Source organism: Empidonax traillii, unplaced genomic scaffold, assembly GCF_003031625.1.
Source record: "Empidonax traillii isolate 1590-97213 ecotype Southwest subspecies unplaced genomic scaffold, ASM303162v1 scaffold183:size818647, whole genome shotgun sequence".
NCBI lineage: Eukaryota > Metazoa > Chordata > Aves > Passeriformes > Tyrannidae > Empidonax > Empidonax traillii.
In genome coordinates, this window is record NW_020955376.1 from 444,073 (window position 1) to 468,919 (window position 24,847).

General features: G+C 36.9%; 1 protein-coding gene across 3 annotated transcripts in view; it reads left to right on the forward strand.

Moving 5' to 3' along the window:
• Positions 1-24,847, forward strand: part of TRPM6 (transient receptor potential cation channel subfamily M member 6) — a 92,150-nt gene that overhangs the window by 54,692 nt on the left and 12,611 nt on the right. For all 3 annotated transcript variants that reach the window (XM_027886276.1, XM_027886274.1, XM_027886275.1), the window contains 15 exons: positions 543-717; positions 2,278-2,392; positions 4,066-4,265; positions 5,775-5,907; positions 7,592-8,733; positions 9,435-9,547; positions 10,445-10,571; positions 11,537-11,634; positions 13,812-13,870; positions 15,399-15,424; positions 17,095-17,145; positions 20,325-20,390; positions 22,838-23,124; positions 23,378-23,460; positions 23,996-24,201. In XM_027886276.1, the coding sequence (XP_027742077.1) occupies positions 543-717; positions 2,278-2,392; positions 4,066-4,265; positions 5,775-5,907; positions 7,592-8,733; positions 9,435-9,547; positions 10,445-10,571; positions 11,537-11,634; positions 13,812-13,870; positions 15,399-15,424; positions 17,095-17,145; positions 20,325-20,390; positions 22,838-23,124; positions 23,378-23,460; positions 23,996-24,201 (2,881 nt within the window). The remainder of the gene's footprint in view (positions 1-542; positions 718-2,277; positions 2,393-4,065; positions 4,266-5,774; positions 5,908-7,591; positions 8,734-9,434; positions 9,548-10,444; positions 10,572-11,536; positions 11,635-13,811; positions 13,871-15,398; positions 15,425-17,094; positions 17,146-20,324; positions 20,391-22,837; positions 23,125-23,377; positions 23,461-23,995; positions 24,202-24,847) is intronic.

Here is a 24,847-nt window from a genome sequence, read left to right on the forward strand (position 1 = left end):
TATACCGTTTTATCTGGCAAAATATCTTTGAGATCAAAGTTAATTTTTTTTTCTCTTTTGGTGTAAGAACTGCTGCTGAACTGCTGTCTAGTCTTGAGGGACGTACAAATTCCCACTGTAGTTTCACTTTGTTATTGGGGACTACCTTCTTAATACTTTTACATTTTTTCTTGCATGGTAATTCCAATTCAGTGTTAGAAGGCAAAATAGTTTTCACTGCTGCTCTTTCCTCTCAGTTTGAAAGAAACACCACTGAGGAAAAGCATCATCATAACATCTCTTCATTTTTCAAATCTTGCTTAAGATCTCAGAGGGGCATGAGAAGCAAGGACTTGTGGCTTTTTTGGTCCAGGAGAATTTTAACCTCTACAAAATGCTCATGTAGTTCAGGTCATAGAAATACAATATTTTATTTTCTCCAATGTATTAGATTATTACCCCTGTTTTATATTCTGATTTGTAAAGGTAGATTTCCCTATAATGTATGTCTCTTTTACATATAAATAATACAACTAATTCTTTCACACAAACATGTCTTCCAGACAGCAAACATGTTCTATATTGTGATTATGATGGCCATAGTTCTGTTGAGTTTTGGGGTGTCACGAAAGGCAATTCTTTCACCGGAGGAGCCTCCTTCTTGGACTCTGGCACGAGATATTGTATTTCAGCCCTACTGGATGATGTTTGGTGAGGTCTATGCTGGAGAAATAGATGGTAGGTAATGTAATATGTGCAGAAACACACCCACTTTGGGCTACTAGAGTTTTGGCTACCTACTGAGTCTGTTCTTTCTCGTATAATTCTGATTCCAGCATATATATGTCCCTAATGAGTAATACTGTGTGAATTGTTGAGAATATTAGTTTCTTTGTTAAAAATAAAGATTAAGCTCTAAAACCTTCAAATTTAGTGCTTCAGATTAAGTATATTGCAAATCTCAGAGCAAAGCACATAGGAAGTAACATTTAGCTACTTCATGGTCAGGGGATCTGGCAGCGAAATGAATTTCTAATCAGGTGAATACAAAGCTGCTAATCTCTTGGAGAAAAGACTACAAAGTTACCTTTAAAAAAAAAAGAAATTAAGGTAGGGAAAAAAAGGGAGAAATAAGTTACCTGGCATCATTCTTAAACAGGTAAACCATGTAAACATAGGAAAAATAGACCCAATCAACGTAGATAGGAAAAACAGTGTATCTTGATTATGTCTTTGAACTTGTCTCAGTAAGACAGAAGAGGTCCAGGAGGTATTTCAGCATTACCAATGGAAGCCACTCTCTTGCTGCTGTGTGTTGGCTACAAGTAAAACAGTCCATAAAATGGGCAAGTAGGTATGCAAATAGATACATATATCTAAGTTACATAGTCCAGCATAGACTCAATTCATTAAAATAATTTAGAATATTGCCTCCATTATTACTGCTTGAACAGTCACATGATGACTATGTTTTTTGGTTATATAAGTCAAAATTCTTTTTAATGAAAGCACACTTTAATCAGTTTAATCCACTTAATTACTCATTAATGCTAAACCTTTAGAAATTTGACACTTCCCAAATAAAACTATTTCTTTAGTGACTTTTTATGCTCTTAATATGTCCTGAATTTAGAGCTGCTGCTTTATAAATGTGTGTTAAAATTTCCTCAATGGTCTAAAATTTAATCAGACATTAAAAGGACTGAAAAATATTTATTTTGATATTTTAAAAACATTAAAAGAAATCCCTTAATTTCTATGATTTTTTGATTCATCCCACAAATATTCGTATCCTTATATATCCTTTTGCACATGATTCAATGAGATTTTAAGTTGTCTGTAAAACTCTAAATGAATATCACTCCAGTACTGATAAAGCAACCTTTGAGCCCTGTCTTTTCCACAATTGAGTCTGTGAAAGCTTTGCCACTTGCTTTAAGGATCAAAGATTTGGATTTCAGTTTACTTGAGTGTGTGCCATCTCTCAAATGCATTTCAACTGCATCATTTTTCCACTTAACAGAAAGTTGGAGAGACTGGAATAAGAACTGATATGTATGAAGTGGTGTCTGCAGCTTCTGAACTGCAGTGGTAACTATGGGGTGGTAGTAGCATAAAGAGGTTGCAGTTTCCTTTTAGGTGAAGGTTGACCTTTTAGTTGGAAGTTTAGTGATCTATATCTGTGAAATTAATGAGGACTATTCTGTTTCTTGCTGGGACAAGTGAGAAGCACAGGCCATTGCTGTGCTCTGCTCTGATTTCCATGCTAACTATTCTCTGTATGTCCTTAATTTCCAGTTTGTGAAAGCAGTGAAGACTGTCCTCCTGGCTCCTTCCTCACACCGTTCCTCCAAGCTGTCTACCTCTTTGTGCAGTACATCATCATGGTCAACTTGCTTATTGCTTTCTTTAAGTAGGTACCTTGGTATATTGCTGCAAAAGCAACTAATGTATTCTGCCAGTGCTTCTCAAAAGCCTTTCACCAATAATGCCTCAGCAAGGGCATTTAATGGTGGTCGTTACCATTACTGGTAACCATGTCTTCCGTGGGGGTGAGGTGAATAAAAAAACACTGGTGGTAACAAGACAGTTCGAGGAAAGGGATAGTGAGAAGATACCTAAACTGTTTTGCCATTTAACAAGCGTCTGACTCTGTGAAAGCAGACAACTCCAGTTGGAAAAAAAGGTAACATTAATTCAGCTCTGAAGTAATTTTTTCTTTTTCTCTAAAAGTTGTATTTGTTGTGCGGAGAGCCTATATAACATTCATCATAGGGTAGCCCAGCTTTTAAGGTGACAGACAAGTGGAGGTTTTCAAGGGCAGAGAATAATGACTGTAGGAGTATGCTCTTCCTTTAGCAAATAATTTGAAAATTCCTTTTGTTTGATGCAATCTCATATGAAATCTAACTGTTGCATTTTTAACAATCTACCTTTTAATGTCTGCTGTCATTACTCATCCATGAGTAGGAAGGGTCTTTATACTAGTTCTATAGTAATTCCAAGTAATTAATCTCTGTCTTTATAGTCACTATAACCTTTCAAGTTTTAACAGGGAGCCCCTAGTAGTGGATCAAGTCCTGTAAAATATAAGAAAAGAGCAACCTAACCCAAGTAGTTAATTATTTTTTCCTAGTTACAACATTTCTAAGGAAAAAAAAGTCAGCTGTAGGTTAAAACAAAATTTAAATGAATAAACATCGTGATTACTATTCAAGAAAAATTAATTATCAAAAGTCATTCTATTCCCACTTCCAATTAAAAATCCCTTTCCTGAAACTGTGGCAAGGAATCAATCTATTACACAGCTGTGAAATTGTAATTTGAATTATTTCTGGAATTAAACCTTCAGCAATGATGATATGATAAATCTTCTGCTTAGTGATTTGATTGTTCCAGAAATGGGACAAAAATGAGTTTGAACAATATATTTAATTATGCTCTCAGAAGTAAGCTGATGTTTTTGTGACTATATGTTGTGTGTGTAGTATGACAGTTCAGACGAAATTACCAGGAACCACAATGTTGCTTTCCTGTGCTTGGGTGTATGATAGTAGATATGGAAAATTATTCTGTGCAACAGCAGTCGTGGGTGTTAATTTCAGAGCTCCAATGAGTATCCTGCAGAAGAATGGCTCGTGTAGCTGCAGTATTTTATTCAGGGAGAGTGCACTGAACTGTTTTGTTAACACTCTTCCCTTAGCCTGGTACATACTTTTAGTCCAGTCCAAAGAGGCAGATAATGTTGAATTTTCAGTTAGGCTATGCATTAAAGTTTAAATAATATGGCTGAGATTTCAAAGCCACTTCAGTGTTGTCTTTTGTCCAGGTTCCATTAATGTGAATGGGACTGAATCCCCGAATCTGTTAGGCAGCTTTGAAGGTCTCATTCTCAGTGCACTAGCTGCTGGCACATGCTGCTGTTTTGTTAAATGAAAGTTGCTAAGCAGATTTACCTCCCTGGAGGAGTGGGACTTTTTTTCAGCGTCAGATTAGATCTGTACACAAGCGTCTTGTGCTATACTGGCAGTACTCCTCACAGTGTTTTACCTTTCTTCTCCCCTCCCTCTGTCACTCTCTTCATAGTAATGTTTATTTTGATTTGAAATCCATATCGAATAAGCTCTGGAAGTACAACCGATACCGCTACATTATGACCTACCATGAGAAGCCATGGCTGCCTCCACCGTTCATCCTCCTGAGCCACATCGGACTTCTTATAAATCGCATCTTCCACCATCAGCCCCCAAATGAGCTGGATCAAGAGGAAGGCGATGTTGGACTAAGTAAGCTGGGAACCAAAAGAAATAGCTAGTGACAATTGTTTGTCAGGCTCCCATCACTTTGAATTAAAAAATTCAAAAAATTAAAAAAAAAAAGGTTTCTCTGGGTAGAGGGCTGTGTTGATTTGAAAAACTGAATTTAACTTGACTCCTTGCGAGTTCTTGAAGGAAAAATTACTAGGTGACTAGGGGAACGCTTTGCTGTGCTGCATACTGTGCATCAGTCAAGATACAACTCTGAGCTGAAATAAAATGACAGTAATTTATTCAATAGGAATTAATAGCCTTATTTTTAAAGAAATTAAACATCAATGAGGGTATAAATTTCTGTATATTTGCCATGGAAAGACCAACAATTCCTTTTTCATTACTTGGTGACAGTAGGTGCAGAACCCAAGGACAAAGGAGATCAACTTCCACTTTAATTTTGGTGTGGTTATAATTAATTGGTTTTTGCAATGAGGATCCAGTGCCACCCTGTGGAAAATCAGTGAAAATACCAAAATACAGAGTAAAATATTGGAGGAAAGAAATCAAATCGGTTATGGGGGAAAAGAGCCTCAAAGGTGATCAAATCCCATTGGGAGTGAAAGGGGGAACCCTAAAATACTGCTGGGGTTTTGGCTGCCCAGCTGGGTGTTGCAGCTGTTTGTTATATGCTTGTAACAAACACTGCCTTGTTACTTGACTCAGATACCCCTTTATGAAGTACAGTGAGGACTCTGGTACCTAAAAAAAAAAAAAGAGAGGAGCTTGGAAAATGTGGAGTTTGAATCAGAGGAGCAGCTTTCCACCATATGCATTTCTTTGTACTGTTTTGTAATCAACCCGTTCTCTCAAAAGTCTTGGTATGCTAGAAGAATAGCATCATGAACAGCCCAAATTGATGAGTTGTAAACTTCTGAGTGTTTTCTTGCCGCGTAGAAATCTTGGGGAGGAAGGGTTGGAGAGAAGATCTTGGTGTTTTATACATATGAATGTTAATTAAGAACATCCTAATGTTTTATACATATGAACATGTTAAGTATTTAGTTGGAAAAAAAGCTTTGCAGCTTTGAATACCTGGAAGGACTGTAGTTGTTGTAGGTGACTAGCCCTAAGTGAATGCCTGGACCACATTAGAGTGACATTTTTGTAAGCTTTATATGTGTATCTACATCTTGTAAGTGACCCATGCATAACAAGATAAAAGAAAAAGTTTCTGAGAAAATACAACTTTGTGTGCAGCCATTGGTTGTGTACTTCTGAGGCTTAAAAGGGAAGTGCACTGGAATTTTTGTCACTGTGGTTATTTTTCCTGTCTTAGGAAAGATAAAAAACATAATTTCCTCTATTTGGCATATAGGGTCTTTATACACAAGCCCAAATTCTCAGGGTTAGGCCTGATTCATTCTTTTCAAGGAAGGGGGGTGTAAACAGGTTCTGACAGGTTTTATTTTCTTCCTCATGGATGTTCATAAACAATTGTAATTTTCAGCATGTTTCACACTGATCCCTACCTCCTTTGTTCAGAGCTCTACCTGAGTGATGAGGAGTTAAAGAAACTTCATGACTTTGAAGAACAGTGTGTGGAAAAATATTTTCATGAAAAGAATGAAAGCCTGAATTCCAGTGACAGTGAAAGGATCCATCTGACCACAAAAAGGTGTGTTTTGCTGCAGATTTATGTTCTTTGTATAAATTTGTCATATAAAAAGATTTTCATAAGCTAATGCTTTTGAAACAGATTATGGCCACTGTGAACATGCATAGGCCTTGCTAATTTGATGGAACTTTATCTGTTTGAGGTGCATTTCAGGTCTGTCTGGAAAGCCTTGCTGGCAGAACTGCATCCCAAGATTTGTGTAGGTGGTTAAAGGGGTACAGTTAGGTGTTACTAAGTTTCCCTTCTGCAGACCAGTTAGCACTACAAAAACATGCCAGAGTACATCATATAATATATGTTTTTGTTTAAAAGCTTAGCAGTGTAGGAACGCTGTGAGAGTATTGCTTGTGACTGAGCATAATTGCTGTAAATTATAAATAACCATAAAACCATTTTAGCATTTTTTTCAATATAGTGTCTTGCTTTGCAAAATGCTAATACACAACTGTCAGTAGTGCTTCAAAACTCTCAGCATTGGCTTAATTTAGCATTCTACTGAAATCAATGGCAAATCTGCCATTAAATTTAAGAGGAAGAGTTAAAAAAAGTGAAAATTATAAAAACACTTAGTGAATGCCAACACTGATCTCACCTAACAAATTTGTTTTGCCTAGAGAAAGACAGCTTCTTAATCTTTACCTGTTCATAATCTTACTTTTTGCATGTTAAAACAAAACAGAAGCAGAATAAGCATCTCCCATAAAAGACATTAAATAAACAGTTTTGTTCAAAAGCTGTCAAAAGAATTGATTACGTCAAGAAGATTTCATTTACTGGATAAATATAGAACTGGAAAGGAATTATTTTCTGAGTGTAAAAGTGAAATGCACTTCACAGCATTACATAACATTCATGCAATAAATTAATTTAGATGAAAAAAACTGTTCTGTAATACTGGTCTTTGATTTTATTCAGCAATTAGTGGATATTATATCTTTAGTTACTCTGTGACAAGTGAAAGAAATGACTACTGCATATTGCCTGCAGCTAGTTTATCATTGTCTTAGTGATAAAGTGCCAGAGAGTATCTTCAGGAAATATGAAGATAATTATTTGGTTAAAATGATATCATTCCAGGCCAAGAAATCCATGCACTTTTTACTGGAGATTTGATGACAAAAAAATAGGCTTTCCTTTTTAGGAAGTTGAATTTTGCTTAAAGATAACTGATGTCATAAGATGAAGAGAATCTGCTTCCAGAGGTTCTTGGGAAGGCCCCTTTCCCAGCAGTCTCTAGTATTTGAGACACGAAAGACTGAAAAATACATGTAGGTTTGTAGAAGTCTTGTCCTCATGCTTGCACAAGAAATGTAGAAATGCAGGATGACTAGCTGACAAGAAATATACTTTATAGCATTTTACACTGGCAGCAATAGCTGCCTGCTGTCCATGGTTTAGTAGTTCAGTGGCAATGAATGGCTATTAGTAGGAAAGCAAGAGTTTTTAAAATAGGTACTCCTTGAGCAAAAAGTCTGTTTCCTTAAGAAACACTGGCTGTTGGCTGGGTTTTGTCAAGTATAGATATTTGACAAAAATGATAGTCACCATTAAAAAAAAAAAAAAAAAAAAGCCTACTTGAAACATTGACTTTTTGAAATGTGCAAATGGCTTCCTTTACCACCTCTCAAAAAGATGTAAAGATCTATGTTTTGATATTTTAATTTTATTTTCTTTTTCTACTTAGAGTGGAGGAGATGTTTCTACAGCTTAAAGAGGTGCATGAGAAGGTATTTTATATCAAGGAGTCTTTACTCTCCCTGGACAGCCAGCTGGGACATCTGCAAGACTTGTCTGCCTTGACAGTGGACATCCTGAAAGTCCTTTCTGCTGTAGACACCTTGCAGGTGGAAGAAGCCTTACTGGCTGACACAAAACATCAAACCTGTAGGAAGCTGCCACATAGCTGGAGCAATGCACTCTATTCTGAGACCTTGAGCAGCCTGGAATGTTTGTACGACAAGAAATACCACTACTACAGCATGCCACCCTCCCTCTTGCGGAGCGTGGTAAGGAGTCCGTGTCCATCAGAGTGCAAAGACCACTTATGGAGGTCTGAGAATAACAAGGTGATAGAAGACAGATCTCGAAAGGTAGATATGGAAAGTGACACACCCACTTCAGGAGTATCCTCAGACACTAAGTCAACCCTTAGATATGGACAGTTTTTGCTGGTGCCCCCTGACCATCAGGGAGGGTCTTTGTCTGAAGATGTCACCTTAAATTTATCCTTTTTGAGCAATCCTGCCAAGTACAAGGATGAAGTGGTCAGAGATGACCTACCAAGTAGCATTGTGATGCAGCAAAATTTGCCAAGTGTCAGCCTCATTGGAAAAGAGACAGATTATCATTGGAGCCAGAGGGACTTTGCTATTCACTTGCCATCAGAAAGCATTAATGCTGTAGGAGCTGATCATCCCCTTGGTCACCAGCCACCATTGGATATTGAAGAGAGTGCAGCATCCCCCTGTGATGATGGGGAAGAAACTGAAGGTGGTTATGTGAACTGGGGGTTCTCTGAAGGTGATGAAAAAGGAGTTTTCATCTCAAATTCAAAGAAGAAAGCCACGTACATACATTCCTCATATGACAGAGACAATAATTGCAAGTGCAATCCTCCCAGGCATGTCCAGTTAATAGAATCAAAGTCCTCTTCCTACAAATCTGACTGGTCACATCACAGCAGCTGCAGAATCTCTCAGAACAAGCTGAAACGAAGCACCTCCTTCTGGATCAGCCCACTCTGGAGGGACTGGAGTTTCTGCAGAAGCAACAGCTTACAGTTCCCTAAGAAGGAGAGATCAGGGAAAACCTGCAAGGCTATAGGTGGTAATTATAAAACATTACACCTCTACAGTATCTTTTACTGTAGAGTCCTAGACATTAAAAAAATCTTTCATTTGCACCGATATTAGCTGCAGTTGATGGTAGTAGCAGAGGTTCCAGAGTTACTCTCACATTTTTTTGTTGTGCGTCTGGCAGTTGTTGGGAGTTTCTGAAGTGTGCCTGGTATCCAAGCTGCAACACACCTATGTGTCAACTACCCTGATTCTCCCCTTCTTATGTGTTCTCTTTATCTGTGGTTACACAGCTGAGGTGACAGAAGGATTGTGCTCACTCTGGGGAAATCTCTTGCCATGAGGATGCAATGCAAGAGTTACAGGAACCAAAATAAATTATGCAGTTCTGTAGAGATACATTAGCCTTATCGTAGGTCAGATGGGTGCATGGAGAATGCAGAGTTATTGTTTACCTCTTCATATATACCTGTTATATATATAAACTCACTTTTTTAGTGAGTTTAAATCCCTCCCTGTCCACCATGAAGTTTGCATACCAAGAACTAAAATACAGCAAATTCTTGTTCTAATTATAAATAATGTGAATGATGGGTAACATTTCTTGTTTTATATCTTGTGATGGTGCACATCTGTGCTTTAGCTTGCTTTAGAGATCTGTCAATTCTCTGTCTTTATCTCAGTAAACAAAACTCTCTAACTTAAAGGTGTTTTTTTGACTCCTTTCTGCAGAGTCTTTACAATCCAGGGAGCTATACCACAGTGAGGCAGCAAATGCAAAACAGCAAAACAGAGACAGAAAGCCTGGGAGAGGAAAGAGGAATCAAAAACCCCTTCAGGTGCCGGTATGCAAGAGAATCACATATCTCAAAACTATATCTTTTTCATTCATTAAGAGCAGTTCTGCAGTGTGATTTAATTGAAAATGTGTACATTTAAAATGCTGCACACAAACTGGGGTGTCTCTTGTGTATGTCTGGCTTTGGTTCAATTTTCCTTTTTTTTGAAATGTGTGGGATTTCCCTTTTGAACTTGTCGATGCTCTAGGGACTTTTCTAGATAGTGTACTGGGGTGATACTGATTTTACGCAAGAATAAATCAGTCCTTGCACTTCAGTTGGCAGAAGAACTTGAGGAGGCTTCATAGGATCTAGGATAGACTGAAGGGGTGGCCATATCCAGGTGGTATACAACCGTAAACAAGCAAGCTAGGCCTCATAAGGTTATCTCCTGCCTGCAAGAGTCCCACAGAGTTTTCTCTGAATCGATCAAATATTTAGCATGTTGCAGAAAGCATATGGATTGTGTCATGTGTATGGGGCAACTTCTTGGAACTCTGTCTCTGTGTTAATATATAAAAATCTATTTATAGAGCTATAACAAAATTCCTAGGGTCTTTGTCAACTGGAAAGAGTTATCACTGTTTAATGAGAAGTGTTTGCTGAAGACTGTTTTGTTTACATAAGATGCTCAGGTCAGCAAAGGCTCAAACTTTGAGATCAAATACCTCAAATATATTTAAATTGAGCGAGATCTTTTATCTGTTGTATTTACTAGACAAATGCAAGGTGTCTTCTGCAACTTGTAACAAAAAACTGGAAAAACTGTTTCTCAGTTGGGAGTATGTTCAGTTGCTGGCATTTTAGTGTTGCTCTGAAAGGCCACAACATAGTCTGGCAGAGAAACTGAAGAGATGCTAGTTATCCTGTAAATTGTGTATTGTTTTGTCTCTGTATTACCAGGTGATTACAGTGGATGATTGTCCCCAGAACACTCAAGTGATCTCAGAGCCTGCAGAGATCAATGTCTGGGATGAGCAAGAGAAACACAGCAAGAATTGGCTCACTGTGTCTAATTTCAGTCAGCTAAGTATGTTACATTTTGCAAAGACTGAATTTCAGAACAGCTTTTAAAAAGAAGCAGTAAATACAGTCCACAAATTCAAGTGTCATCCACCATTTTCACCTCATGGCATAATTTCCACAAAATTAGACTTAGCTTTAAGGCACACATGGCTTGGTTATTTGCTGCATCACTGAAGAGGATTTTAGGTTGGATGGAAGGTCAGTTCATTCCTTCTTGGAGCACTGCCTGTCTTGCATGGGAGACAATAGAGTGCTGATCTCAGGACTAAGTGGGAAGAAGTAGGGTGATGTCTTTGTTTCCTCTCCTGAAGTATCTTTTGAAGTGGCATCCTTGCTAGTTGTAAAAATAAACTTATGATTTTCCAGGACATGTACACTCACAGGCAGTGCTGAGATACTGCATTTGCTATCAGAGCCCCTACTTGAATTATTCATTCCTCATTGCTCTGAAACACATCCTCCAAATGGAAGATATGAATTCTGTATTGTCTTTTTTGAAATGAAATGGAATGACATTCTTACTCTTCTTTTAGCAATTCTCCATCTCTTTCATTCTCAGAAGTCCTGCGTATAGTTCATCTTGTCTTTCAGCTTTGCTGTGATGTAGCTCACTGGTTTTATCCTGAGAGCTGCTGGGAGAAGTACTGAGGAATGGTGTGACTCAGTGCCTCATGGTCTGAGGAGGGCTGCACTCCTCCCAAATCTGCTGACAAAGAATGGAAGTAGTCTGGTTTATCCCTATGAAATTCTGTTATTGTTTTTATAAATTGTGGATTTGCTGGGACAGTATATATATATGTATATATATATATATGTATATATATATATATACACACACATATATATATGTATATATATATGTGTATACAAATATATATGTTTATTTTAAGGCACTGCATAGGTATTTAGTTTATAGTGATAGAGATATTTATTACACCCCTGAAATAGCTGTCATGCTCTTTTGGCTAGGTCTGGAACGTCTCAGTTTCACACACCAGAAAATGAAAAATCAAGACATCGGTAGGCATACCATACCATTCTGTGATTACCTGGGACATTCTCGAGAGGTAAGACCTGGGATTACACATCCCAATCCATAATTTTGGCTGGGATGAGCCTAGGGTAGCTCTACTGTCCCTAGATTTGCCACTACAGATTCTTTGTCATGACATACCTCTTTGAGAGACAAGGAACTTTGTTGTCTGCTGGCACAGTGTATGTGTGTGAGTAAATGAATAATTTAACATCTATTAACACTTTACTAAGATTATCAAAGTAGGATATTAAATTATTGAATCACAGAGTGGTTCTGAATATGAAGTTAGTCAGAAATGTCATGTATGTTGATGTTTCATTAGGCAATGTGTGAGCACATGGCTTAGTCTTGAAGAACCTGTGGGCAGAATGGTTCAGAAGCAAATTTTGGAAAGTTAGCTACACAGTGTTCACTCTATCACATAGAGATAGTTATTTCTTGTAAAGGAGTAGTTAAATATTGACAATAATTGCAAAGTGTAGATTTCTTAACCACTGGCTTATAAACACAGATTTTATGATTTAACAGAACTGATTTGCAGCTCCATAATCTAAAGGTCCTCTGCCTGTGAAAAACAACATAGGCTCATTGAATGCGATGGAGCTAGACCAATTTGTATTTCACAGGTATAAAAGGAAATAAAGAGTAAGTTAGGAAAAAGAAATGTGAAAGTATCCTTTCCTTTTCATCTTCAACAAAAATAGCCTTCCTTGTCTGTTTTACTTTTGACATTATTATTAAAATGATAATCTTTCAAAGACTAGCTTATTTTTTCACTGTAAATGCTATTATTTCCTTTTTTTTTTTTTTAATAAAAATAAATCAGATAATTTCAGATATGCCAGAGTTGTAGAACTTGAATCCCAAATACCAGGAAAGAGAGTTGAATGTCAATTTTAAAAATGATGGAGTTTTCTATGAAAAAATGAAGAGAAACAGAGAAATAGAAACAAATTTACTGATTTTGTATTCTGTAAAACCTGAGTTTGGAGTATAAATCAATAAATCTTTGAAATACTGAACACAAGATCAGATAAGAAAATAAAAGTAAAGTCAGGAAACCTGTGAAGGAATCAAGTCATCTGGTGCTTCAAAACTCATATTGAGATAGTCTTGGATAAAACTCAAGGATGGGATTTTTTAAATTCTAAAAAAAATCCAATGATTAATAGCAGTATTGGAGTTATGCTGAAACCAGTCAGTTTCAGAACACTAATTTCAAATTATTTATTCTTCCAAGATACAGTCTCTAATACCCACTGAATTATTATGCCCTATGAAAGTTTATATTTATCACTAAGCCATAATAAAATTGCTTCATCAAACTGTTCCACTTGTAGTATGATATATTTTAAAGAAATCTCTCTTTCCTAAAGTGGTACTTCTCAGATTTATCCACTGCTTACTAGTAGTTCAGGAAGGAATCCCTACTGATAGGTAGCAGTGAGCAAAGCAAGGGTGTGTAAAGAAAGGTTTTTAAAAGATTTTTGCATCTGCAGAGCAAGCTATAAGGCCAAAATATGAAGAAATAAAAATAAATAACTGTCAGATTTAATTAGAAGCTGAATTTTAGTTGGTTTATCTTTAAACTTAGCTGTCTCTGAACATTTTTTGGAGGGACCTTTTTCTTTTGAGGATTGAAATCTGTCTGACTACTCTTCAGAAGAATAATTTTATTTCTGACTAGCACATTAGGACGACCTGGCTGACCCATTTTTTTCTAATACTTTCTGGAAGTTTAAAAGACTACTTGAGTTTTTTAACAAGAAGACCCGGAAAATATAAAATCTAAATATCACCAGAAAGCCGCTCAGTGTGTCACCTTCTTCTGTTACGGAGGTTTAGAGTGAATTTTATTTCCAACAACTGTAAAGCCTATCCCTAAACTTGAATTTTCTGACATAAAGTTCTCTAATACTTTTTGGAACATCTTTAACAAGCTTTGTGAGTGTATTGAGATATGGGTGGGTACCTGAATATTTCATTCAAATGTATGGAGGCAACATGGAAAGCTGCAGCATGAGCTAATTAGTTTCATTTTAGTGTAGGTTTGGCAATGTTGTGATTCACCTGCCTGTCGGTGTCATTATTTATGTTAGCAATAAGCATATCAATAAATGTTTTTAAGACTGTAGCTTTTTGAACTGTACGGTTTGTATATTACAGTGATGTGCATATTTTACCAGTAAAAGTATCTTTCTTTTTTAGGCTTTCAGTAATAGAGTATTTGGAAATACGAAGAAAAGTAATCCAAACAGGAACTCATCGTATGTATTATTAGCGTATTAAGATACTCTTCACATGTTTTCAGAAAGAGATATCTATACTGTCTGCAGGTTTCCACTTCAGTTTTGTTTCTCATACTTCGGATGAGAAACTTTTGTGAAATGAATTAAGGCAATTCAGTTTTTTTAGATTCTTAGAGGAAGCCTTATTACTGGAGATAAAGGAAATCCATTTAAACAAAGTGTATGATTTTGGGTGGAATACACACCCATTCCAATTCTAATAATAATGCAATTTTCTATTTTGATCGCTAAGATGACAGTTAGACTTCATGATCTTAAAGGTCTTTTCCAACCTTAACGATTCTATGATTCTGTGCTTTTACGACCATCTTGAACTGACCATTTTTCCAATCTAGTGAGCATGAAAAGTTGTATTTGCTTTTGCTGTGCAAATTGTATGTTTTCTTTTTAATAATTAAAATACTAGCAGCTCCTGAAAGCTTTTCTCATTCTCTGATTAATCTCTTTTGTGATGAGTTGCATAAAATATGAAATATTTAGCGTAGTTTTCTTCATGCATTTTCAAAAGTTATTAAGCTTTGATTATATTTGGTGAAAGTATACTAGTTTCACAAGTGGTTTCCATCCCCCCAGCTTGATTAATCATTATCTTAATATTAGGAGTATTTTAACCATATTTAGTGCTGTCTCTATGTTTCCTTTTCTTTCTTATTTTGTTCATTTTCTTTTAGACACACTTGTTTTGTAGGACTGTGAATGTAATGAATAAAAGATACTAGAAAGCTGTCAGTCACATCCTGTGTAATTTCACCATGAGGAGAGGAGAAAGTGGTTTTTTGTTTGTTTGTTTTTATGCATACTGGTGTGTTTGGGAGAGGATTGTTTTGTTTTTTTTTTTTACTCTGACTCATTTATAGGAAGTAGACAAACTGCATCCTTACCAGCAGGATATACAGGCTCTTGAGTGGCCTGATTCTGTCACTTAGTCTGTTGCCCTCAGTAGGGATTCTCTGGTCTGTGAGGTGAATCATATCTTCTGTGTTCTGTGAAAGACTGCTTTAATGTTATTACTGATGCAATAGTCTTTTTGTATAAGCAGAACTTGTTAATCCAAAAGACCACCAATTTAAAAAGTATGCTTTTGTACATACAGAAGTGGTGGGAATGATACATGTAGCTGTTAATACATCTCAGCATTGATTAAAAAATGAACCATTGTGTATGTGATTGAAGGGCCTGTAACTGATACTGTTATTGCCGTGTAAAAGATACGAACAGCAGTGCAGAATCAAGAGCAGCTCAACATAAAGTAGAGAAGGAAACATACAGAAAATGTGTCGTATCTTCAATACCTGAAGGTGGTTTGCTGATTGCTGCCTCGAAGAAAGTTGTACTGACGGTTATTTTGTTTTATGATTGCTGATCAAACCTTTGTGAGTTTAGCCTTCACATAGATCACGCCTCTTTATATGTGATCAGTGCGTACCAGTATTAGATTAATGACAGAAATTTCAGATTAAAATATCAAGTATTTGTTTTTAAACAGGTTGAGAACTTCAGAGGAAACTGACAGTAAGTTTTTCATTGCTTGTCACTCATTTTAATTCCCATTTGCAAATCTCGCTCTGACAATTCTGAAGTACAAAATCCAAAAAGGAAGCTAATTTACCGTACTTAAGGGTTATAGGAAAATGTGCAGATACTGTTTCATTTTTTCATGAAATAGTACAAACAGTTACAAACTTTAATTTCTACTTTAAGGTGTTGTTTTGTTTGTTTGGTTGGTTGGTTGGTTGGTTTTTGTCAGGACATGTTTTTCTCATAATAACTGCCTAATCTTAAATGGAAAAATCTATTTTTATTCTAGTCTGCCCAGTAATTTCAGCAGGAAAAAACTCATTACGATGATGGTTCTTCTTTCATCCCTTACAGTATAAGAGACCTCCTGAGTTAAACCAGGATGTTAGTCTGAAGACAGATTGTGATATAAAATTTTTAATGTATGTTCAATTTTTCAAGTTGCAATTTTGTGTAATTCCTCCATTTGTGTTGTTTACCTGAAATTATGACATCAGTGAAGGATTGAATTTATTATGTTCAATGAAGAACATAATTTACTGAGGAAATACTTTGTTCTTCAAAAGTGGAGTATTAACTTCACTTGTATTTGTTGCATTTTAGTCTTATCTTCCAGTTTTCCTGACATGACTCTTAGGTGAAGGACGCTGAGCATCTGGGCATCTATCTCCTTTTGAGGCTAGATGTGGTGCAGAAATGAGTAGCCCTTAGTCTTATCTCCCCTTCAAGTGCCGCTCTTTCAGGGTTCATCTCTGCAGAAAACACTGCAGTGCCAAAGCATACTGCAGCAAGCAGAGTTGTTGGATCCAGCAAGAAAGAAAGGAACCTCAAATCACTAAGGGCAGTGAAAATGCTGGGCCTTCCCCCAGCATCTGTTGATATTTTTATATAAGATGTCTTCCTAGATAAGGAAATATAAGCAAACAGAATACACCAAGAAGAAGTGTTAAGTTCAAAAATTTTGATGAACGTTGTTTTGATTGTCTCATTTTTTTAGAATTAATAGTAGTAGAGTATATATAGTTCTAAAATCTGGCATTTGAAGGGTTGTTTTCTAGCAGAACAAAACTGTTTCATCTAATGGGAACATGCTCATTGATCTTGGCTGTATTAAAAAAATCTTTCTGTAAAACCAAGATTTTTGGACCAGATTTGATCTGGTTGAGCCTGTTAAATATGTCACCACATAAATTGTTTTTCTGCTTATATTTTAACAGTGTGTTAGATGCTGTGGGTTAATGGGACAGTATTATTATAACTTTGGTTCAGTAGTATAGTTAATGGAATGCTTAATGGTTTAGAATGGAGTTGGAAAAATCCTGCCTTTAGGAGGCCAAGAAGCACGATGGACAGCAAAGTTCTTTTGTTATCCCAGAACTGTACTTGGCTTAACATGTCCTTGAGGTTAATAACACAATTTTCCCACCATTTTCCGTGAATAAATAGGTCATCTGTCAATATTACATTGATAACTGAAATCTGCCAATATACACTACACTACAATGTAGTTAAAGCCAATTAGTAATTCTCCTCTTTGGAATGCTGAGACAGTAATTCTGATTAATCTGTTTCGTGACAAACTCTAGGATGGAAGGAATTAAAAAAATCATGCATTTGTGTCTTCTATAATAATTAATATAATGATCCTTTAAACATTATTTCAGATATCCTCACCTGCTTGAAAACATCTCAAGATTTGCATCATCACTATTCAGGTAAGGAGGAGGCACCAGAATAATAGCTGAGAAATTTAAGCAATTAAAAAGAACATTAGTCCTCCCCTTGTCATCTTCTGTGATTTTCATTTTGAAGAGTTGCACAATTGACCACTGCTAAGAAGGTTCTCTGTTAATTCATGCCTAAGTGAGAGAATTATTAGTTATTTTCTTGCTAATAATTGCTCTGTTCTGGGTATATATGGCAAATCCAGAGCAGAATGTTGATAATCACTTTGAAAATATCATTGGAAGCAATGAATACACATCCAGTTCCTGAGAGGGTAGAAGAGGCACTCATTTGTTGATAGCTGTCATTTCTCCTCATGCCTCCCACACCCTCCTTTGTACTTTCTAGAATTATTTTCTTCAGTAAACTGGTCCTGTACTACTTAATCTGTATTTTTTACCTATGAACTCCTGAACATCTGACAGGGAATAGATAATTTGAATGCTGATTTTGTGCAGTCCTGTCTTTTCCTGAGCTGACTGTGCACAGATTATCCCACTAGGTGTGGATTTCAGTTTTCCTCAGAGGAGAGATGGCAAGTAGATTGTCCACAGGACTTGGCCTCTGGGCCAAGGCAAGACCAGGCAAGACTGGGTTAAACCAGAAGTAATAGCAGCCTCCTTAAATTCAAAATCTGCATTGTTTTCACTGGGAATAACACCTCCTGGATTATGAATTATACAGGAGTAATTTCTCTGACACATTGGCATTGTTGCAGTGATTAATTTGTCCCTCATCAGGCTTACTATCTGAGATGAGGTAGGATTTTTTGCCACAGACAGAAGTGGTTTCCAGTATGAGTTGACAAATATCTTGAAAGTTGCAGTGTAGGTTTTCTTTCCTCAGGAAGACCTGAATAGAATTTAGCCAACTAGGTCCAAAAATTGGACACTAAAATCCTAACCGTATATCGCTTATGCATTACTTTTCTATCATGCTGATCAAGCAAATAAAATTCTGCCTCTCTGCATACCCGAAAGAATTAGACTTTTAGCGAATTCAGCAGCCGGTGCAAGTCCATGCTGTGTGACTTCTCAAGGTTGTAGAGTGACTGCTGGCAGGGTCTGACAGATGGCATAGGTTAGGCAGCTGCTCTTTTCACAACCTTGTCCCTGCTATGCACTAATTTCATGATCAGAGCATGCTCCTAGTCAGGCATCAAAAGATGATCTTGATTTTCAGTCAGTACTCCAGGACTAGTCTGAAGTGCAGATCTTCTCAAATGAGGACCCTAATTCATGGGTTGATGAGTCATGGGTCCCCTTTGCTCTGCCCTTCTGAACTCAGTAATCTCTAACTTAATTCTGCTTAGAGAAGTAATCTTAAAAGAAGGATAGACAATGTCCAAGCTGTGTGATACTGGCACCGCAGCTTTCTCGGTTACTCTGCAGAGAAACACAGCTCTTCTGTGTTTCATTCTTATTGCCTAAAATCAGCTTTTAGAAGAAACCTCTAATACTCAATTTGTGAGTTTTAGCAGGCAGGCATTCTTTTATTACTACATGCTGGATGATTTAAGCATGCCAAATGCATTGGTAATCAGTTTGCCAAAGTGCGCACAGAGGTATCTTCACTACAGCTTATATGTCAGCATTACATGATTATTTGTTTTTTGCTCCCTATATTTCTGTTACATATTCATGAAAATTCCCAACACTTATTAGCAAATACACATATCCTTATAAGGTCTCTGATGGGCTTCATTGAAGATTGCCAGTGGTCTTCTCTGTCTGGAGCCCCCAAAGTTCTAAGTGACCATTTAATGAACTTCTTCAGGACGATTCACCAGGTTATAGAGTAACTTGCTGTTGCTTGGCTGGCTGCCTCCACTTCCTTCTTCATTGTTTCTTCACTTTGCTTGGTTAGTTTGTTTAAATCGCTTGGCTTAGCTGTATGTAGTTTCCACGGTACATTCTGTTGCAAATACTTTTAGTTCTTGTTGCATCTCTAAACCCTGAAATCACTCTCTTCTTTGGATGCTAGTTTTGCTTTTAATCATTGAGTAGGCAAATTAGATAGAACTATAGCATCCAAGTTGCTTCCTAGTTCTACCCTCTTACCCTCTTTGTGGCTGACTTTACACCTCTCTCCCCTTTCCTGATAACTCGGTTATTGTGAGGACTGTATTTAGTTGATTATGAAGTTTTGAAGGTAATATTTTGAAGACTGAGTAATAAGCTGCCAAATAGGAGATACAATAATGTTACTGATGTTGTTTGACAAGAAACCCAGATGAAGAAACAGTGCTCTGTGCAAGGGAAGCTTGGATTTTCCTGTGATGCCTTTCTAAATCTCCGTGTTTCTGAGCCTGATGAGACAGGCAGTAAAGGCAGTTGGGGTCAGTGCATCTCATCAGCACATTGTCAATATTGCTGAATAGAAATTGGCAGGAGCAGAAAGCAGCAGCAGCCCTTCGTGAAAGGAAGAAGATAGCAGAAGCACTCCTTTATAGCAGGGTGCCAGAGGCTCTCCCAGAGAGCCTGTTTCTTTGAAATGAAGGAATTCATGAATAGTGAAAAGAGCAGCAGCTGATGCTTATGAGATACCATGGGTATGTGTCCTGATTCTGGCCAGGACAGGGCTAATTTTGGCAGTAGCTAAGAGGGCGTGGCTAGGACCCAGAGGTCCTCATGTCATTTTCCAGGGACTGGGGAACAGGTTCCTTCTTGGTCAGGGTAACGTAGCTGAGATTTGTGTATTGCTGGTTTCCACGTGGTGAGCATTCATATGTGAATTATTTGCCTGTCTTGTACCCTCTGTTGTTAATAGTGTTGCTGTTACTGCTTGTTTTCTTTCTCATTGCTGTTTCCAGTAACTTGTTCTTATCTCAGTTCATGATCTTTACTTTTTCTGCCTTTAATTCTTCTCTCCATCCCACTGCAGAAGGGAGAGGAATGGGGAGTGGGCAGTGAGGGAGCAGCGCATGGTTTGGAGTGTTTCAGTGGGAACACTAAATTGGGGAATACAGTTCCTAAACTGTGACAGTGCAAAAGGGAGTTGCAGGTTGGGTAGAGTGAATGGTGATCAAATCTGACACAGGATCGCACTGGCTTTGTACACTATAGTGTATTCCTTGACTTTGTACACCATAGTAAAGTGCTGCCAAGTGTTTTTGAAATTCAACCAGCTTGTTCGTTCAATATAACAGTGAAATCTATGTTGTTTGCAGCTGTTGAAAGAAACAACTTAATGAGACTTGCTCAGACTATACCATTTACACCAGTCCAGCTCTTTGGTGAGTACTAACTTCCTGGTTATGGGGATTGTTTTGTTTTGTTTTGTTTTTTGCTTTATAAGTAGTTAGTGCATTATCTTTTTAAAGACTCTGTTTGAGAAGTTATCTTGGACTTCAACAATTCTTCTTTCTGAAGGAGACAAACCAGATAAAACTGTAGTCCTGCAGTAATCTATGGACTTTGAAGGTTGTCTTGTCCATCTCCCTCTGTGGTCAATTCAGATCAGGTTGCTGACACCCTGTACAATTTCATTTTGAGTATGTCTATAAATGCAAATTCCTCAGTTTTGTTGGGCGACCTCTTCCAGATTTTGACTGACATAGCTGTGAATCTAGCAGTTTTTCCAGAATTTGTTGAGGTTTCCCTTGCTATAGCTTGCATCTGTTGGCATTCGTGTGATTGCTGTCAACCTCAGAGATTAATCTGACTCCATCTTCTATATATCTAATAGGATAGCTGAAGTTTTCCCTTAGCCTTGGTAACTTCATTCTCTCTGTTCCTCTTTCACATACAGACACAGACGTAAATAGATGTATAGGACATACCAACAAGAAGAAAAACAGATATTACTCTAAAGGGCACTATTCCTGTACCTGTCACAGAAGATGCGTAGTCTACTAAGGAAAAAAGAAGTGCTGTAACTGAAGAGTGGTAGAGAATAATCATAAACTGTTGGGAAGAGATCTGAAATTAGCATGCAGTATTGACTTAGAGCAGCAGAAGCTCTGCCTCTAGACACTTGAGATCTAGGTGCCAGCCTCTCAATACGTAGAATATTTTGTCTCACAGCAACAAATTGCTGATACTTGCAGCATCATAGGATTTCTTGAGACCAGATTGTTGCAGATAATTAAAATAGCTATGAGCATATTGAACATTCTAACCCTTGAAGCTTCCAGGAGATACCTTCCTAGGTATTAAACTGTCAAAAAGTAATAACATGAAGATGTAATGCACAATTACAAAATGTTTCTAGTTATAGTTTCTTTATACAAGTGTCCGTCTTTTATGTAAGACACTATTGCAGTTGGTCTATTTTAAATAAAAATGTGTGCAAATTGCTGCATTCAATAGCATCTACATTTGGGCTTATTGATGCAGATAAATTTGAGATTAGGAAAGAAATCTACTGAATCCAGTTTATAATCGCTTATGCCATTCTTTGCCATTTTGCAGATGTAGTTACCTCATCACACTTGCCAATGGAAACCTGTTTCTTATGAATTAACATTGTAAATAAAGTGAGTTGCAAGAAGGAAAGCCAAATTTAAAAACTCACTCTACTTTTCTGCTAGTTTACAAACCATGGCAATAGAGAGGTGTCTTGATTCTGCTGCAGACAGGAATGATACTATAACTACAGAGGGAAATAGAATATAAATGAATTTAAGCTCACTAATTTCTACTTTCAGAAAAAATGTTACTAGCAGGAGCAGAACATCTTAAACATTTGTGCACTGCAAATAACATTGGAATTTCTAGAAAAAAAGTAAAATCTTAGTTTAAGTTACCAAAACTGTAAGCTTCTTGTTAATTTGCTTGAGCTTGTTCTCGTAGGAATATCCTTTAGAATCTAATTTCACTGGCTCATCTCATCGTGGCCAAGTCACCACTTTTTAAACAACGCAGCTTCTGTCTGCACCAAAAGGTGGCACTCTTGACCACAGTCTGTTTTGTAGCAACTACAAAATTAAAGGCATTTAATGGTATAGTCAATAACTGTTACATGCTCTGTGTTTGCCTTGATATCAAGATTTTTTTTTCATAGATTTACTTTTTAACTATTATTTTAAACTATTACTTTATTATTTTTAAACTAAGATTTTAATTTTTTTTTCCTTAGAAATTCCAGTGTTATTTGCAATGCACAAATATTTCAAATCTTCTGCTTTTGCTTTTTGTTTGAGTGTTTATTTCTTTTGGGGGGTTTACTTTGTGAAATACAGTAAAAAAAATTACTGTGAGTGTTCCATAGATCATGATTCACTTAAAACAAGTCTTACTAAAAATTCCCATTCCACATAAGTGCATAAAGAGAAGAAGCTACACTTAGTACATTTAGAGTTCATATACTGGAGATAAAAATGGTAACTCTTAAAAAATATGTGCTTTTAAGTGACTACTATAGACTAGAATATGTGAACTTTGTTTTCTGTGGAAGTATCCAGGAGGTCTTAAATTAATCTCTGTTTAGAGGTTAATACAAGATCTTTGGACCACCGATTATTATTATATTAGAAGAATATATGTACTAAACTATGTAAGTTTGGGCTGGAGAAGTTTTCAGACAGACGAACAGTTATGATAAAAAGGCTCTCTTTAGAAAAGTGTGGCTTACAAAGGTGTGTAAAGTGGTATGTATATTAAAAGACATCAAATCAAAATGCAGTTCTCTCCTGTTTCTGCAATATATGACTTTTGCTAACAAAACTTTCTTTTATTTAAGCTGGAGAGGAAGTGACAGTCTATCAGCTAGAAGAAAGTTCACCTATGAACCTTGATAAAAGCATGTCTTCCTGGTCCCAGCGTGGTATGGCTGCAATGATCCAAGTCTTGTCACGGGAGGAGATGGATGGGGGTCTGCGGAGGGCCATGAAGGTCATTTGTACTTGGTCTGAGAATGATCTATTAAAGTTGGGACAAGTATTTATTGTGAAGTCTTTTCTGCCAGAGGTGGTTCAAACTTGGCAAAATATCTTTCACGATGGCACAGTGTTACATCTCTGCCTGAGGGTGAGTTCAGAACTGAAGACACTGACTGGTCTAGCCTGATGTTATATTGCTTACATGTTAATGTCTTCAGCATGGCTGATATGTGGTTTGATGTTATCTTTTGGAAAGAAAAAAAGGTTTTAAGGAAGATATATGTCCCATTTGTAAGCAGTATAAAACCAGTGTGTGTGTATGTTTCTTTCTTTGTTTTGAAAATTCATGACACCTTTCTTCATGAAAATGAAAGTGGTGTTTACAACATTATTTATTTCAGGAGATCCAACAGCAAAGGGCTGCCCAGAAGTTAATCTATACCTTCAACCAAGTGAAGCCTCATAGTATTCCCTATACTCCAAGGTAAATTCAGTGCCTTTAAGTATTAGGTGCCAAGGTTTCTCTTTTCAGCTGTGTCCCAGGTCTAATTCAGCCTCCTTTTCCATAGAGGGTTGCAATGATAATGCAATAATAATTGCAATGATAATGACAATGTCTAATGATGGCTAATAAACTTTTAAGAGGAAAATTAGGCAATTTGGAAGTTTGTAGCTGTATGTGGTAGCAAAATAAACATGCTGTTCCTTAAGCAAGAATTGCCTTTTTTACAATTAATATAAAACAATTTGACATAGCTCATTTACAGTGGGCTGTAGTAAATCAGGTTATGTTTTTTTTGTTCATAAACAAAATAACCTTTTCTGATTGGATGCTTTGTTTTGAGAGTTATCAGACCAAGAAAGCCTTTGTTCTCACTACCATTTCTTACGTCCTGCTGTTCAAAATACTCTTGCTAGGGAAGACATTTTGGTATATTTGCACTGCATCATGACTTTTGCTGACTGTGAGGATGCTCATTACCTTGCCAGCTCCTGATAGATAGTATTTATATCTACAGGTTCCTGGAAGTTTTCCTCATCTACCGCCATTCGGTGAACCAGTGGCTGACCATTGAGAAGTACATGACTGGTGAATTTCGGAAATATAACAACAACAATGGAGATGAGATTACTCCCAGCAGCTTGCTGGAAGAGTTGATGCTGGCCTTCTCTCACTGGACCTATGTGTACACCAGTGGGGAGCTCCTTGTCCTGGATTTGCAAGGTGACTGCTAGCATGAGATAGCTATTTGAAACCAAATGAAAAGCAGTTATCTCAAAGGAGAATTTAGTACTGAGGAATGGGCCAAATTCTCACTTACATGAGAAAATACAAAGCTCAAGAAACCCCTGTATATCTGTTTGATACTGATAAATGACAATCTGTGGAAACAGTCTGTATTAATGTTGGTATAATAGGAAAATAATTTTGCTTCAAATGCCTCTAGGCTGAATAAGCAAAAGAGCAGTTAGATAAACTGTACAGAAACATCTCAGCCAGCTCCAAAAAAACCCACTCCACAGATTATAATGTATAAAAATACATTTGAAGTATTTTAATTTTTCATAAGATAAAGAATATAGAGATAAAGATAAAGAATAAAGATAAAGAATACAGAGATTCAAGTGTACCCATGTGTACATGCACACTGAATATATAGGTATATCTGTCAAAAGAGTGTGAACTGCAATATGCAGTTCTATTTTTTTTATTGTTCATCTGCAAGCAGTTTACATAAACTGTAAGCCTGAATGCTATTCACAAAGTCTGGTGACTTCTTCAAAGAGCATGTGATCACTTTACCGTACATATGTCAGTGGGAAGACGGCATATCTCGAGGAGATAAACAGTTGACAATGTTCAGAAGATG